We start from the raw sequence: 17577 nt of genomic DNA, 5'->3' as shown, positions 1-17577 counted from the left end.
AAGTTCATTGTGCACGTGAGGGGCAGATTTCTATTTCTACTCTCATATTTTTGGTGTTCTGTTGGGATCTCATTTATTTATTGAGTCATAGTATATTACCCTATAATTAAAACCTGTGACCAAATATTTCTGCTGCAAGTTTATACTGAAATCTGATTTTTCCTCTTTGCAGATAATGAAGAATCCAAGTCAGGAAGAAAGCGATCTATGTGCTTCATACATGTACCAAACTTAACATTTATTTTATCAGTTTGTTCCTACCAAAAACTGCATAGCCCTTTAGCAAGTTAAGTTAGATTAACCAACAAGACATTGATCTAATGATATAAAACTCTAATAGATCATGAGGAATATATTAGGCCAAAGGTCAAAGTTTCAATTTTTGAGAATATTTGTTGGGAAATACAATCACATGTGCCGAAATGGAATATTCCTTACTTATACAGTTGGTTATACAAAAGAATTTAAAAGTAGTGGTCCATTACATAAGGTTCCCACTCAATGGAGTTAAAGGTAGAGATGTACTCACAAGCAAATAAACCTCCAAGTCAAGTTCAACCCCTTTTCACTAGTTAAATTGCTTAAAAAAATATGGGCTAAGAAAAATAATGTTATAACTAACTCTATACTAATAATTATTATAATTGTCCAAAAAAGGAATACAATCAAATGTGGCTTACAGACACTACAAATTAAATGTAATGGTTCTCACAACATTCTTGCTAGCATTACAGTAACTCTGAAGGGAATCATCATCAACTGTGCCCAAACCAGATAGTTGGATGCCGTAGGAAGCAAGGCGGTTAATATCCCGCGGAATAGGAGACTGCCAAAGGCCGTCCCACCATGCAGGAGGGAGAATCGGTGTGAAGGCGCATTGAATGGCCTGGTTATGACAACTCAAGGGTCCGGCATATCTGTTCCAAACATGTCCCCAACCGATCTGATTCTTTAAACCATCAGTCAATAAGTTACTCTGGAAACTGCTAAAAAATGAAAATTTTGAACCAGAGGAGTTATGTCCTGAAGAAAACAAATTTCAGATGCTTCAGTAGAATGCTTCAAGAGGCATTGCACAACTTGATGAAGAAAAAATCAATAGGGAGGGGGGGGCAAAGTTAGTTAAGTACCTAGACTGCGTGATGCAGCCAGTGCAGCAATTAATTGAGCGTAAGTAGTTCCAACACGCCTATGAGCTCCGGAAACAGCAGCATATCTAGCGCGAGATGCAAGAAAAAAATCAACAAAAGCAACCCATCTGGGTGCTGGACCCCAATCCTTCACTCTAAAATCCGACTTGGCTAAACCTTCAAATATGCTTCCTTTGTAATTTTCATAATCAAAATGAAGAACCTGTCAAATGACACATGCATAAGAATCTTACTGCATATATTGATGGTTGCCTCATACATCATGTTCAGAAAGAAAGCAATTAAAACCTAGATAATGAAGAAAATAAGTATTATATAAATATAAGCAGATTGGAAACAAGGAAGACACCACATTGGCAGTTCCAATTCCAGAGTACTAATTTTTCATTGTTGCAATGCTCACTAATAAAAACATTTTTTCACATTAAAAATACCTATGGTGTACTCAAAAGACTCGTACACTGACATGTGAATACAATATAACACTGAAGAACTGAAAATTTTACCTCTGCAAATTCACTTATGTTTGGTATGATACTTTTAACAAGAGGAGTATCTGATACAAGAACCACCTTTGGTCTTGACCTTAGATTTTTACTTTCTATTGCTTTTTTGATGCAGTGCAGTGCAGCCTGTACAGCTCTTACAGACCTGGAAAAAAGAAGCAGCATGAATCAGTTATAACCATATCCTATAAGAAGGTTAAGATGCCCCATTCGTATACAAACAACAGAATATGCTGAGATGCTGCATGGATATTTGGTGTAAAATATGGATGTAAATACATATGCTTTTCTAAAAGATGAAAGATACCTACTTCAAGAGCATATAAGAGGTACAAATGGTATATATGGGAATTGACATCTTTTAACTAAATAGTTCCATTTTATGATATGGTCAGGCTTTTCCTTTATTACTCTTTAGGTTTAGGAAGTTATTCGTATATACTGTTTGGAATTGAAGAAGCTATAATTAGTTGATGTATTCAAAAGAGAAGTATCATTCAAGATAGCTGTTTGAATGCCTTAACACTGGAGAGCCAAGGTTGCAGCGATGAACAAAGTGATTAAGTTATCTTTCTTCTAACTTATTCTTTTAATTTATCCGCTACTTGAATGTGCATACAGTAATGCCTGGTGTCAAAAGGATACAGAGGGTGGCAGGAGGGAATTGAAATCAAGGTTGCTTATAATATAATATTTGACTCAGCAATATATTATTAGATTTATTTGATGAGTTATGCATGGTATATATTAACTGTCTGGTTTGAAAAATAGTTGAAGAAGTACTTATAAAATTTTGATATCAGATACCTCTTCAACTTGTGATAATATCTAAGATTTGCCATTGTCTATGAGTGGGATTAGGAGGAGACCATATAAGAAATTCTTATAATTGTTCTTCTGACTGAGTGTTTAAAACATATCACTATCAGGGTCCAAAATAGAACACCAACTAAACCATATGAAAGCATGTGTTATATTCCACATTTAGAGTATTATATCAGATTTGGTGTCCAAGAGAACCTACCATCAGGTTGAAGTGAGTTTCAACACATTTGCAAGAAAGAAATTGATAACACTGATCCTAGAAAAAAATGTCTAACAAATGGATAGGGGTTTACTAGTGCAGACATGCATGGAGATGCTTCAATAGGGACCATAAGTTTCCTCTTTTATTAATATACTTAACTCGTCATTTTACATATTCTAATACATCCATATACGGTTTTAGATATTTTATAGTTTAGAATGATACCAAAGAAAGACAGGGAAAAAGATTTGATTTGATTAGATATAGATATCTATACACATATGCACATATATAACTACACATATGTGCCATATCAAAGGGGAAAAATCAAATTAAAGAGGTGTTTGATGAAAATAAAATAAAAAAGCATTGAGGCGGAGAGTCAAAATAAATATGCAGAGGTATTTGATAAAAAACAAAAACAAACAAGGAAACTTGACTGCAATAGGAAAATCCCATGCCATTACAATAGAAGGCAAGAGTATCACCAGACAGAAAAGAAAATAGGCAGGGAAAAGAACCAAAACTGGGTAGATAAAGAGGAGTTCCTATTCCACAGATGTATAAATCATATTACTCATCTGATCATCCCAAAGCAATGCATGCATGTTGCTATTCCTATAATATCAACCCATATATTCGTACAAATATTTCTCTTACCTCACCTTCTACACCTTAAATCCCTTCATATCTCTCTCTTCTATACACTTATTTACACCATGGGGTGTAAGATGAACATTTTCTTAATAATATGATTCGTGTCAGGATAGATAGAATTGAAAAGGAATATCATGGGCTAGGTTATCTTCTAATATGCTTAAGCTGTCAACTGTATGTTTGTTTTGTTTCAGTGTCCAATGAAATTATCAGATAAGTTTTTTCATTCTTTTTTAAAGCTACAACTATTTTACTTGACATTTATTGAAACAGAATAAACAACTTACTAAGATACATGATAAAACAGGAGTATATTTGGGTGGCCGGCTTCACCACCCGTATTCATCAATCAAGCATACTAGTTCCCATTCATTGAAACTAATGTGTACTTCTATTACCTATTCATAAGCATCCGCATATGCAGTGAGATGTCAGGATTCTCCCCGTTACCAATCACCCAATTGACAGCTGCCTCGACTTCTTTTGAAGGGGCTATGAGAACTCTCATGATCTCCCCAAAAACATTTGGCCGAGATCCGAGAACTTTTGGGTCACCAAATAAATCAAAAGCGGCAATCCTCATCGGAGAGTGTATATTCTTCAAGAAAAATTGTGCACCCACAGCATCCGTAGTTCCTTGAAACCTAAACATAAGGTTCGTGTGTGGTCATTATGTGAAGCTTAAGACACTGATAAGTATAAAAAAAACATCGAGCTTTACCATATGATTGGTTGCTTCCATTCCTTCCAATTGCTACAAAGAACATTTGTTTCAGATGGCTTTTCAAAATCATCAGTCCTCATAACCAGTTTCCTCCCATATTTACTTTCACAACCATTTTGTCTCCACAGATGTTTTAATTCTTTCATAGTAAAGGTAAAATTGGAATAGGAAATGTAATCCCCAAATGGATATTTACCTCTGGAATGTAGAAGCAAAGTGATAATCAGATACTGAAAGATAAATCTATGTCCAATTAGCAAAATTACTAGACTACTCCAAGATGATGTAGCCTATACATTTTTATATCTCAGTGACCATAAACAGTGTACATAAAGCTATTCAGATGTTGCAAAATGTTCTAGAACAAGATGTCAAGGTGTACTTAAAAATTTAGCACAGATATTTATAGAAGAGCAACATGAAGTGGATGCTCCAATGTTATATTTGCTATCTCCTTAAGTTTTAGTTCCAAACTCGAATAATTTAGGTTTTAGTTTTGTATATAATGCTTCATACAAAAGTAGTTTTTCAACCCTCATTTTAAAATGATACCGAACTAATCCTAAAAGGTCATTTAACTACTCTTCTTTGACTTAGTTCAATTGTTTTGATGGTTGGTAATACTTTTTACACTAACAAAAAAATAACCGTAAAAGGAACTATTAGTTAATATTTCAGTTGTCAGAGGGGAAAAGGGCAAAATTATATTCTAAAAATGAAATAAAAAAAGAAAGGCATGGGAAAGAACCAATATGCCTGGTTTGGCCAATGATCAAGGACCGGTTTAACATTACACTCAGTGCTGCAGCAGTTAAGACCTTGTACATTTCATTCCCAAAACCTGCCTCTGCAGTCTTTCCCAAAACAAAGCCATGACTACAGAACTGCTCTGGGGGAAAATCCCTTACTCTTGAAGCACCTGAAACAAAAGCAATCAATGTCACCTTATGATTTCAGAACTGTTCTTTTCAGAAACATATGGTTCCTATTTACAATTTTCCAGAGACTAAAAACATAATTAAACCATTACTTTTTGTCATGAATCTCGCTTTGTGGTGCACAACTATGACAAAATTTTCTATTTTTCAGATAAAAGTTTATAGATTACAATAGCGAAAAACTGATATATATGGTTTAGCCCAGAAACTGCTCAATAACTAAATGAGCAGAGAGGATTAAACAACTAATTCGGAAACTTTTCACAGCAAGTAAAAAAACAATAATAAACTATGAGATGCTGAATAAGCCACCATCAGAATCAGTTACTTAAATCACATTTTGGTAACAAATCTAAAACTATTATCAGCAGAATCACATGGTTCCTGTTTACATGTTTATTTATTTCATGAATCTAACTAAGAATTTCACAACAACCGAGTTCCATAATTAGTATATCCGAGAAAAAGAAAAAATAAATCCAATGGTGAAAAACTCTCATATATAATTAACACAGAAACTGCATAATAATTAGATAGGCAATAATTTATGCAAACAACTTATTCCAAAAACATCGTGTGACATCGAATCTAATACTTAATGTACAAAGTACTTTTGTTTAAACTATGAGTACCTAATAAGATGTAAGAATCAGTTATTTAAATCAAATTCTGGTAACTAAAACTTTGAAGACAAAAATTGTAGCTACCGTTCAAAACAAAATGATCTTCAATGATTTTTCTCACTCTCAACGTTTCCATCACATCATCTGTTACAAAATCTTTACCCATCTGTTCCACCGTCGCACACGGTGGTTTCTCCACCACGTTCCCAACGGCATGGACACCATGGATAGCGGGGCTGTTAAAATCATCGTACTCGAAATCTCGAGGGAAATCAACGGTGATGGGAGGATCTAACGGCCTCAACGCCAGCATCAACAATCCCAAACCAGTAACCAATGCACAGAGCAAAAGAAAAGGTTGCAATAACATTCTCCTCCTTCTAACTCCTCCATATCTCATTTTCTCTCACTTCAAACAAAAAGGAACAAAGTTTTCTTATTTAACTCAGAATCTAAGATCTGAAGTAACATAACACGCTTTCTCATTTCCCTAACACCTGTATGGCTGTATCCATCTTAGTCAAAGTTGTCACTTATTTAAATTGCACAAATTTTAAAATATAAAATAACATTTTTATATTATATTGTATAATAACTTTAGAATAGGGATCTTTTTTAACTCAAGTAACTTAGTTCAAATAAGATATTTCTACTAAAATTTTGATATTTGCTTATCTTTCAAAAAAAAATATTTTTGAAAACTAAAAAGATACATATTATAAGTTTAAATTATTGCCTAGTGAAGATAATTTATGTACAATTTTTATTGTTTCTTACGGCTTTACTTGTTTGCCACGTCATCATATTTCTCGGGTTTGGATCTTACCCAAAACCACACCATTTTTGTATCATGGATCAATATATCTACTGTCCTATATATTATCAATTGTGATTGATAAAAAATATTTATTAACTTTTAACTTATAAATATTTTTTCAACTAATTATAAATTAATATTACATAAACTAACACAACTTATGAGTGTTCTCCAGTGGCCCATGAACGCAAAAATAAAAATTTAAAGACTAATTAATGAATCTTAGCTAGTGGGAAGCACACAAAACGATGTTAGGAATAAAATAACTACAGTCAACGGTCAATTAGAACAAGAGAGAGAAAATAAAGTATATTATTTTTAAAACAAAAAATTGATGATTCTCCTGAGCCTTCGCATTTGTTATTGAAGAAACACTTTTTTCCTTGGTCCTTTCTGTAAGGAGAAACCATAACCGTTGTAACAACCATCATGGAGGAGAAGAACCTTGATGAAAACTCAAGTAGTTTCACATGCAAACAAAACGACAACAACTCCGGCGAAATGCCACGTTCTCCGATGGAGGACCCCGCAGAAACTGATGCCAAACAAAATGATGAAATCGAAAAAACCGTTAACGAGGGAAATCACGCGAAGGAGAAGGAGGAGGTTGATGGTGTAGAAGCTCCACCGGAATCTGAGTCTCCTCTGCCATGCATAGAGAAGGTTTCAGAAGACATTGATGAGTTCCTGGTGAGTCTAGTGGAACAAAAGGAGAAAGAAGCGACGTCGTTTGGAGTACCTGGTTTGGTTGAAAGGTTCTTGGATCTCATGGAAGATAAAATAGCTAAGTATGATGTTGAAGGGAAAGCTAAATGGGGAGAGCTGCCAGAAGAAGACGCTTCGTTTCTTGAATCAATAACTCGGATTTCAAAGCTTATGAAATCACTCACTCTTCAAATGGATTCAACTCCTCCACCACCTTCTTTTGAAGGTGAAGAAATTAAAGGAACGAAGGACTCACTCGTTAATCGCATTGGATTAGTCCAACAACGTATGATGTTGTATTTGGAAGAAGATTTTCGTTACTTATTGGAAGAATCTAGAAACAACCCAACCAAATTGGATCATGGTGGGAACCAGAATCAGAATCAGAATCACGCTTATCACAAAGGGAAGCAAGTTGTATCAGAACAACACGAACTGAATCATGAAAAAATTGAAGAATCGGATCATGATTTCCCTGGTTACTCTAATGACGCCATTCTTAACCTCAACAAGATTGCTGGAGCAATGTTATGCGGCGGTTACCAATCTGAATGTTCTCAAGTGTACATCATTTCAAGGAGGAATGCTTTGGAGGAGAGTTTGCATAAATTGGGATTTGAGAAAATCAGCATTGATGAGATGCAGAAGGTGCAATGGGAGACTTTAGCGAGGGACATGGTACCGGCGTGGATCAACACGTTCAAACAATGTGCTTCAATGTACTTCTCCAACGAGAGGAAGTTGGCGGAGGCTGTATTCGTGGAGCACCCGAATGTGGCGGCGGGGCTCTTCAGCAACCTCTCTCGCGGCGTTGTGATCCAACTTCTGAATTTCGCAGAGGGTGCAGCCATGACGAAGCGCGCTGGAGAGAAGTTGTTCAAGCTCCTCGACATGTATGAGACCCTCCGGGATGTTATCTCGAAGCTGGATGAGTTATTCCCGGAGGAGTGTGTCAAGGAGCTGAAGACAGAGATGACACTCGCCAAGTGTAGACTTGGAGAGGCAACTATCTCTATCTTCTGCGACCTCGAAATATCAATCAAATCAGAAACAGTCAAAACACCTGTACCCGGTGGAGCAGTTCACCCCCTCACACGCTACATCATGAACTATCTCAACATAGCAGGAGATTATAGAGAAACATTGGAGCAAGTATTCAAGGAACATTCAAAATTCGACCATGTCGATTCCACAAGCAGTCCACATCATGAAAATGATGACAACATTAGTGGTGGTGGTGGTGGCAGTAACAATGATGATAACAAGGATGTGTCACCATTTGCAGCACAAGTAACAAGGGTGATGGAACTATTGGACACAAGCCTTGAAGGGAAAGCGAAATTGTATAGGGACATTGCATTAAGCAACTTCTTTATGATGAACAATGGAAGATACATTCTGCAAAAGATTAAGGGATCCTCAGAGATGGCTCGATTGATGGGTGACACATGGTGTAGGAAGAGATCCTCAGAGCTTAGGACATACCATAAGAACTACCAGAGGGAGACATGGAATAGAGTGGTTGCGTGTTTGACCCATGAAGGGTTAAATGTGAATGGTAAGGTGCAGAAACTGGTGCTGAAGGAAAGGTTCAAGAGCTTCAATGCTTTATTTGATGAGATACATAGGACACAAAGCACATGGGTAGTTAAGGATGAGCAGCTTCAATCAGAGCTAAGAGTTTCAATATGTGCAGTGGTGATCCCAGCTTATAGGTCATTCCTTGGGAGATTTGCACAGTACATAGACCCAGGAAGACAAACAGAGAAGTATGTTAAGTATCAGGCTGAAGATATAGAAACTTATATTGATGATTTGTTTGATGGGAAGCCTCATCAGTCCATTGGTAAAAGAAAAACATAGCCTCCATTTCATCATCCACCACCACCATTGTTGACCACCAAGTACTAGATATCAATCATATCACAATTTTTTATATAATTTATATAATTTTTTAATGGAAGAACAAAATAAAAAGTGAAAACACCAAAAAAGAAGTGAAGAAGAAAATGAGTTTAGTTTATTGTTATTGGTGGCATGATGCTGATGCATAAAGAAGGAAAGAGCATGCATGTATATGTGCATGTTGCAGCTATGCTTTAATGGTTCTGTTATTCTTAGAAGACACAAGAAAATGTGGGTCTCATGAAGATTTCTTACTTTTGTTTGTACATGTTATTTTGTTAGTGTTTCAGCTTATGACACATCTTGTGTTCTAAACTTGGAATCATGCCTTTATTTTATGACATTAAATTTTCAATTGTGTTCATGTAATTTTTTGTTTTAGCGAAGATATTTGGTACATAATTAATTATTGGCAAATGAATGATGATGTGTTATGAATCTAGTTTTTATGCATTGTTTTCTTTTCTTTTTAATTAACATATGAATTCAAATATCAAGAAAGTAATTTTTATACGATTTAGAAGTTCAGTACACTCTCAAAAAATTCTTAACTAAATATATATTTTACCCAAAAACAACCTCAAACCCAATCCAAAGTTAAATAAATAAACATATTTGAAACTGGATTTTGTTAAACTAGTTAGATATTGTATTTAAAGATTTGCTCGTTTAGATTTCCTTTTCTAAAATTTATCTAAATCAAACAAAACAATTATGGAGTTGTGGTGACTTCGTTTTTAATGGAAAGGAATGTAGTTTTTCTAATAATTATGGAGTTGATTTAATTCTAGTCTTCGTTATGGTTTTCTACTGCAGTAGGAATTACTAATGTAAATTTTGCTTCTTGGTGTGTAGATTTGTTTCCTTATATTGTAAATTGTTGATTGTTGTATGGGCTACCACCCTTTATACTTTCTTAATGCAAGTTTTTTCTTTTGTTGAGCAAAAAAAAATTAAACAAAACAAAGTTTAATCTATATGGTGTAAATAACATAATTAAACTAAATGAGTGAATGCCATAAATTTCCATAATTAAACTGAGTCGTAAAAATCCATAATTAAACTATATGCTGTAAAGTTCCAAAATTAAACTAAATGCCATAAAATTCCTTTTAGTTAACCATATACTTTATATTGTTCATATGTTCTTTTGAGCTTCAAAAAAGCAATCTATGTCAACTAATCAAGGGTAAATTATAATGAGCTCGGTCAACTTTATCAGAATTATAGGTGTTCAGATCTAAATTATTCTAAAAAAACCAATCAAAAATCAGTGCACAAAAACAAACGAAATTGTGTGGATTGGGTTGGACTGGTTTTTAGAAAACTAGTCTATTCATATCATTTTTTAGTTCCAATTTCATAAGCCAAACAGATCGAAACTGAAACAATATATTTGCATATATAAAAATGAACATTACTTCATTTTTTGATTTAATTCATCTTTCGGTTAATAATCTAAAATGTATGTATTTATAGTTTTAGAAGTGTTAAATTATTACTTATTAGTTAACAATTTTTTATTGTTAAAGTTATGTTGGTATGTTACTTGTGTTGCTTTCTTGGTGTTTTAATTTATTTTTCCTATTATTTTTTATTTTTGTTGTCATTATTATTTTTAGTTGAAATGAATATTATTAATGTTCAATCAAATGTTTGAGTGTCCCATACTTTGTATGAGGAGTCTTGGAGCATATTTATTGAATTTTTTTAATATTAATTTAATGATTTGAAAACATTCTAAAGTTATTATTTTAAAATTAACATGTTTTTATGTGAACTTAATACTTTAAAGTGAGCTAGATTTGTTACTTTTTTATTAAAAAATCGGATTGAAAAATATAAATCAATTAAACCAAATCAGACTACATATTAATTATATTTTCGAATCAGATAACTTTTTCTCTAGCAACAAGACGTTAGTGTAGTGGTGTAAGGTCTCATTGGATCCCCAAGGTCAATGGTTCAATTCTTTTGAACAACACTTATTGGGGGAAACAATCATAAATCTCGAAAGAAATTAGTTCCTTACCCAAAAAGGTGAGAAGATACCCTTAGCCCTAGCTTAGAGATGCACCACTATCTTTGGTATCATTTCTAAGCTCATACATGAAAGCACTTCTCTCCATATCTATACCTTCCCTAGTCTTATTAACTTCTTGTTGTGGCTTGCCCGATTGTCGAGTACCTTATTAAGTCTTAAACGACTAATTTTGATATTTCAATTTTATTGAAAATTATTAAGAAATCGTCCTAATAGAGCTCTAGACATGTGAATATATCCAAATATTTCATTTGGGTACATTTAGATTCTTGACTAGGCACAATAAATATCTCATAGGTAGATTTGGCTCAAGGCTCAAAATTGGCTCGAAATGTATCCATTCGCTATAGAATTAGGTGGAATTAAGAATTTAACATATATGAATATGAATTAGGTGGAATTAAGAATTTAACATATTTTAGTTCAATCCAGAAAAATTAAGAATCATTAAGTTTCCCTAAAGTCATTAGTTTCGGTTTAGGGCTTTCGGCGAGGTAAATGACCTTTGTTGTCGTAGGACTCCTAGAAGTGTGTCATAATTCATCGAGAGGGTAGTATAATCACATTAATAGAACCTAGGCAAAATTATATGAGATTTTATGTCATTCCTAGCTCATTTGGGGCATTACCAAAGAGTATTAGGAACCTAAAGGTTGAAATCGGTGACATTAACGACGTTCGGGCTTCCTGATTGTCATATAATGCATGGGTAAGCTCTAAATCTATAATATTTTTGTGATTAACACCCAATCACATCTAAACGGAATGATACCAAGAATTAAGCACATGCATGTGGTTGATTTTTCTCCTAAAGGTTCACACATTTCCTACAACACCAAAATCACCCATTTTGATCAACACCTTTGCTTTTTAACATGATGAAGTGTGACTAGGGTTTGGAAACCCTTACACCATGCCTTTCCAGCCATATACAAGCTCTAAACAACAATATCAATAGCATGCAATCGCCAAATAATAATATACATGTCATTCCTAGTCAACCAAGAGACATAAGACTCCATATCCTAACCAACTTGCATGAATTCATGGTTTTCTTGTAGACTAAGGTCCTCACAAAATCAGCTACTGTGTGTAGAGTGCAACTTGAAATTCACTATGTGTGAATTGATTGGGTGATGTTGCAAGAAGGGAAAAGTTGCGCATAAAGAACTAAGAAGTTGAAGAGCAAGATTCGATTCAAGATGGTTGGAAATGGAGGGAATATACCCTCAATGAGTCTTCCTGTTTTGACAGAAAAGAATTGGGATAGATGGAACAGACAAGTGAAAGTGTTGTTCAACTTTCAAGAAGTGAGCGATACTATTGAAGATGTTCTTCTTCTACCTGGTCTTGGAGCTACGGAAATTCAGAGGACAATGCTCAAAGAGGCCAAGAAGAAGGACAACAAAGCATTATTCCTACTGCATCAATGTGTTGATGATATACACTTTGAGAAGATCTAGAATGCAACTACTGCAAAGGATGCATGGGACATCTTATTTTGAAGCCATTTTGGTGGCGACAAGATAAAAAAGGTGACGCTTCAAAGCCTTAGAAAGCAATATAAACTAATTCAAATGGAAGAAAATGACAAGGTTCGTGAGTACTTTACAAAGGTACTTACAATAACCAACCAGATGAAAGGCTATGGAGAAGTGGTGACAGACCTCATGATCAATGAAAAAATCATGAGGTCTTTACCATAGAAGTTTGACTACATTGTAGTAGCCATAGAAGAGTCTAAAGATGTCTCTGGAGTGAAGATTGAGGAGCTTCAAAGTTCTTTAGAAGCTCCTAAAATGAGGTTGCTGGAAAGGAATCCAATCAAGAACCTTGAACAAGCCTTGAAGGCAACTAACTTCATAGATGAAGATAGATAGAAAAATAGGAGATGGAAGGAAAAGAAGAGAAAAAGTAATCTTGATTGGTCTGAATCTTCAGATAGAAGAGGAAGGCCAAGAAAGAATCTGAAACTGAAGAAATATGACAAAAGGAATGTGGAGTGTTAAAAATGCCACAAGAATGGATACTACTCTTATGAATGTTCTAGTGAGAAAGGCAAGAAGAACCATAATGAGAAAGCAGCCTACACAGCTCAAGAAGAACTTGAATAAGAACCACTAACTCTCATGGTCACAAACTCTACTAAACATAACTATTAGTCATGGTATCTTGACCCAAGATGCTTAATCACATGACTAGTCACAAGGAGTGGCTTGCAGATTTTGATCCTAGTAGGAAAAGTAGTGTGAAGTTTGTAGATGATAGTACTTTGAAGGTGGAAGGAACTGGAGATGTTGTGATCCTCAAGAAGAAATGCTCAAGTGCCCTGATATCTAATGTTTTGTTCATTCTTGGACTAAAATGCAATTTATTGAGCATTGGTCAGTTGCCGCAAAAGGGATTCACATCAATAATGAAGAATGGTTAGTGTGAGTTGTTTGATGCTGAGAAGAGACTCATTTTAAGAAGAAAATTGACCAACAACAGGACATTCCAAGTAAACATCACAGTTGTTGAAGTTCAATGTCTTGTTGTCATGGAATCTATTGAAGAAATTTGACTATGGCATTGCAGGTATGGACACTTGAAGTTCAAAATTTTGCACCAACTTGGTTCAGCAATATGGTACTTGGAATTCCTATAACTACACTTCCTAAGAAAATGTGTGAAGTTTGCTTGGCTGGAAAGCAATCTATAAGACCCTTCAAATCTCACTTGAGCATGAGGGCCAGGGGAATCTTAGAAGTGGTGCATTCAGATATTTATGGTTCATTTGAAGAACCGCCACTTACTAGAAACAAGTACTTCATTGCCCTTGTTGATGAATTTAGTAAGATGATTTGGCTATATTGTTGAAACTAAAGAGTCAAGCCTATGAAGTATTCCTATAATTCAAAGCATCAGTTGAGAGGGAAAGTGAAAAGATGTTAAAATTCCTTATAACAAATGGTGGGGGTGAATTTACATCAAATGCATTCAAAACATATTGTTAAAAGGATGGTATTAGACACGAAACCAATGCTCCATATACACCTCAACATAATGGACTACCAGAGAGGATAAATAGGACAATCACATATTTGGCTAGGAGCCTGATCAAGGAGAAAGGCATGCTACAAAGATTTTAGGGTGAAGTAGTGGCAACCTCAACATACATCCTGAATAGATGTCCAACAAAGAATTTTGAAGGGAAAGTTCCACTTGAAATTTAGACTGGACTGAAACCTAAGGTGAGTCATCTCAAGGTGTTTGGCTCACTTGCACTCAAACATGTTCCTGACCAAAGGAGAACCAGGCTTCAAGACAAGAGTGAGGCAATGGTGTTCATTGGGTACCATCCTATTATAGCTTACAAACTCTATGATCTTGTTAAAGATAGAGTGCATATTAGTAGAGATGGTTTTGTATTAGAGAATGAAAGATGGAATTAGGATAGCAAGACAACCAACTTGAGAAGAATCATGCATGATCTTACTAATGAAGATGTTGCAATAGAAGAAGAGAATCTGAGAATCAGTATTTTTCTTGCAATTCAGAGATCACAAAGAATGAGATCAATGTCTACCAAATTTACTGACTATGAGATTCATCATGACAATCAAATCAATGATGAAGGTGACTTGGTGCACTTAGCACTCATGGCACTTATGGTTAAGGCAGAACCAATCAATGAAGTTGATGCTCCATAGATCTCAGATTGGAAGGAAGCAATGGCTGAAGAACTTAGGTCCATTGAGAAGAAAAAAACCTTGAACTTAGTTGAACTACCAAAAGATAAGCACCAGATAGGAATGAAGTGGGTGTTCAAGCAAAAAAACAACTTTGATGGATCCATATCCAAGAATAAAGCAAGGTTAATAGAAAATGGGTTTTTATAAAGAGAATGGTTGGATTACATAGAAGTATTTGATCTAGTGGCCAGGACTGAAACAATAAGACTAGTAGTAGGAATTGCTTGTGCAAGGAACTAGAAATTATTCCAGCTTAATATGAAATAAGCCTTCCTTCATGGTCCCTTATGGGAAGAAGTTTATGTTTATCAGCCTCTTGAATTCATTGTTAATGGGAAAGAACATCAAGTCCATAAGCTAAGAAAAGCATTATATGGCTTGCAGCAAGCTCCAAGATCTTGGAATAAAAGGATTAATTCTTTTCTCTTCAAACTGAAGTTCAAAAAATGCATAGTAGAGCACAATGTATATGTTAAAGATAGTGGAAATGGTGATTTGATGATAATATGCCTTAATATTGATGACTTGCTCATTATAGGCTCCAATCCAAGAGAAATTGAAGAGTTTAACAGAGTCATGGAAGTTGAGTTCGAAATGACAGACTTGGGCAAGCTAAGCTATTTCCTTGGATTGGAATTCACCTACATTTCTGTTGGGTTATTAATGCATCAGAAGAAATATGCTAAAGACTTGTTGTATCTATACCTTCCCTAGTCTTATTAACTTCTTGTTGTGGCTTGCCCGATTGTCGAGTACCTTATTAAGTCTTAAACGACTAATTTTGATATTTCAATTTTATTGAAAATTATTAAGAAATCGTCCTAATAGAGCTCTAGACATGTGAATATATCCAAATATTTCATTTGGGTACATTTAGATTCTTGACTAGGCACAATAAATATCTCATAGGTAGATTTGGCTCAAGGCTCAAAATTGGCTCGAAATGTATCCATTCGCTATAGAATTAGGTGGAATTAAGAATTTAACATATATGAATATGAATTAGGTGGAATTAAGAATTTAACATATTTTAGTTCAATCCAGAAAAATTAAGAATCATTAAGTTTCCCTAAAGTCATTAGTTTCGGTTTAGGGCTTTCGGCGAGGTAAATGACCTTTGTTGTCGTAGGACTCCTAGAAGTGTGTCATAATTCATCGAGAGGGTAGTATAATCACATTAATAGAACCTAGGCAAAATTATATGAGATTTTATGTCATTCCTAGCTCATTTGGGGCATTACCAAAGAGTATTAGGAACCTAAAGGTTGAAATCGGTGACATTAACGACGTTCGGGCTTCCTGATTGTCATATAATGCATGGGTAAGCTCTAAATCTATAATATTTTTGTGATTAACACCCAATCACATCTAAACGGAATGATACCAAGAATTAAGCACATGCATGTGGTTGATTTTTCTCCTAAAGGTTCACACATTTCCTACAACACCAAAATCACCCATTTTGATCAACACCTTTGCTTTTTAACATGATGAAGTGTGACTAGGGTTTGGAAACCCTTACACCATGCCTTTCCAGCCATATACAAGCTCTAAACAACAATATCAATAGCATGCAATCGCCAAATAATAATATACATGTCATTCCTAGTCAACCAAGAGACATAAGACTCCATATCCTAACCAACTTGCATGAATTCATGGTTTTCTTGTAGACTAAGGTCCTCACAAAATCAGCTACTGTGTGTAGAGTGCAACTTGAAATTCACTATGTGTGAATTGATTGGGTGATGTTGCAAGAAGGGAAAAGTTGCGCATAAAGAACTAAGAAGTTGAAGAGCAAGATTCGATTCAAGATGGTTGGAAATGGAGGGAATATACCCTCAATGAGTCTTCCTGTTTTGACAGAAAAGAATTGGGATAGATGGAACAGACAAGTGAAAGTGTTGTTCAACTTTCAAGAAGTGAGCGATACTATTGAAGATGTTCTTCTTCTACCTGGTCTTGGAGCTACGGAAATTCAGAGGACAATGCTCAAAGAGGCCAAGAAGAAGGACAACAAAGCATTATTCCTACTGCATCAATGTGTTGATGATATACACTTTGAGAAGATCTAGAATGCAACTACTGCAAAGGATGCATGGGACATCTTATTTTGAAGCCATTTTGGTGGCGACAAGATAAAAAAGGTGACGCTTCAAAGCCTTAGAAAGCAATATAAACTAATTCAAATGGAAGAAAATGACAAGGTTCGTGAGTACTTTACAAAGGTACTTACAATAACCAACCAGATGAAAGGCTATGGAGAAGTGGTGACAGACCTCATGATCAATGAAAAAATCATGAGGTCTTTACCATAGAAGTTTGACTACATTGTAGTAGCCATAGAAGAGTCTAAAGATGTCTCTGGAGTGAAGATTGAGGAGCTTCAAAGTTCTTTAGAAGCTCCTAAAATGAGGTTGCTGGAAAGGAATCCAATCAAGAACCTTGAACAAGCCTTGAAGGCAACTAACTTCATAGATGAAGATAGATAGAAAAATAGGAGATGGAAGGAAAAGAAGAGAAAAAGTAATCTTGATTGGTCTGAATCTTCAGATAGAAGAGGAAGGCCAAGAAAGAATCTGAAACTGAAGAAATATGACAAAAGGAATGTGGAGTGTTAAAAATGCCACAAGAATGGATACTACTCTTATGAATGTTCTAGTGAGAAAGGCAAGAAGAACCATAATGAGAAAGCAGCCTACACAGCTCAAGAAGAACTTGAATAAGAACCACTAACTCTCATGGT

General features: G+C 35.0%; 2 protein-coding genes across 2 annotated transcripts; one reads left to right on the top strand and one right to left on the bottom strand.

Moving 5' to 3' along the window:
• LOC109358810 lies at positions 598-6111 on the bottom strand. The gene is made up of 7 exons (XM_019603265.1): positions 5711-6111; positions 4822-4984; positions 4063-4263; positions 3740-3985; positions 1658-1802; positions 1131-1353; positions 598-1023 (listed from the first exon to the last, which is right to left on the bottom strand). Exons 1-7 carry the CDS (start codon positions 6024-6026, stop codon positions 686-688), a joined length of 1632 nt encoding a protein of 543 aa, XP_019458810.1. The 5' UTR covers positions 6027-6111; the 3' UTR covers positions 598-685.
• On the top strand, positions 6751-9491 carry LOC109357683 (exocyst complex component EXO70B1-like). Its single transcript, XM_019601688.1, has one exon. It carries the CDS (start codon positions 6873-6875, stop codon positions 9009-9011), a length of 2139 nt encoding a protein of 712 aa, XP_019457233.1. The 5' UTR covers positions 6751-6872; the 3' UTR covers positions 9012-9491.

This window comes from Lupinus angustifolius, chromosome LG10 (assembly GCF_001865875.1).
Source record: "Lupinus angustifolius cultivar Tanjil chromosome LG10, LupAngTanjil_v1.0, whole genome shotgun sequence".
Taxonomy (NCBI): Eukaryota; Viridiplantae; Streptophyta; class Magnoliopsida; order Fabales; family Fabaceae; genus Lupinus; species Lupinus angustifolius.
The sequence above is the reverse complement of the archived record's forward strand: the minus strand, read 5'-3'. Positions and strand labels throughout refer to the sequence as shown.

Coding starts and splice junctions, on each gene's coding strand:
- LOC109358810 (XM_019603265.1), bottom strand. CDS start 6,026: ATGAGATATGGAGGAGTTAGAAGGAGGAGAATGTTATTGCAACCTTTT. Junction 4,264..4,821: donor TTGATCATTGGCCAAACCAG/GCATATTGGTTC, acceptor TCTACATTCCAG/AGGTAAATATCCATTTGGGG. Junction 3,986..4,062: donor TGGAAGCAACCAATCATATG/GTAAAGCTCGAT, acceptor CCTTATGTTTAG/GTTTCAAGGAACTACGGATG.
- LOC109357683 (XM_019601688.1), top strand. CDS start 6,873: ATGGAGGAGAAGAACCTTGATGAAAACTCAAGTAGTTTCACATGCAAA.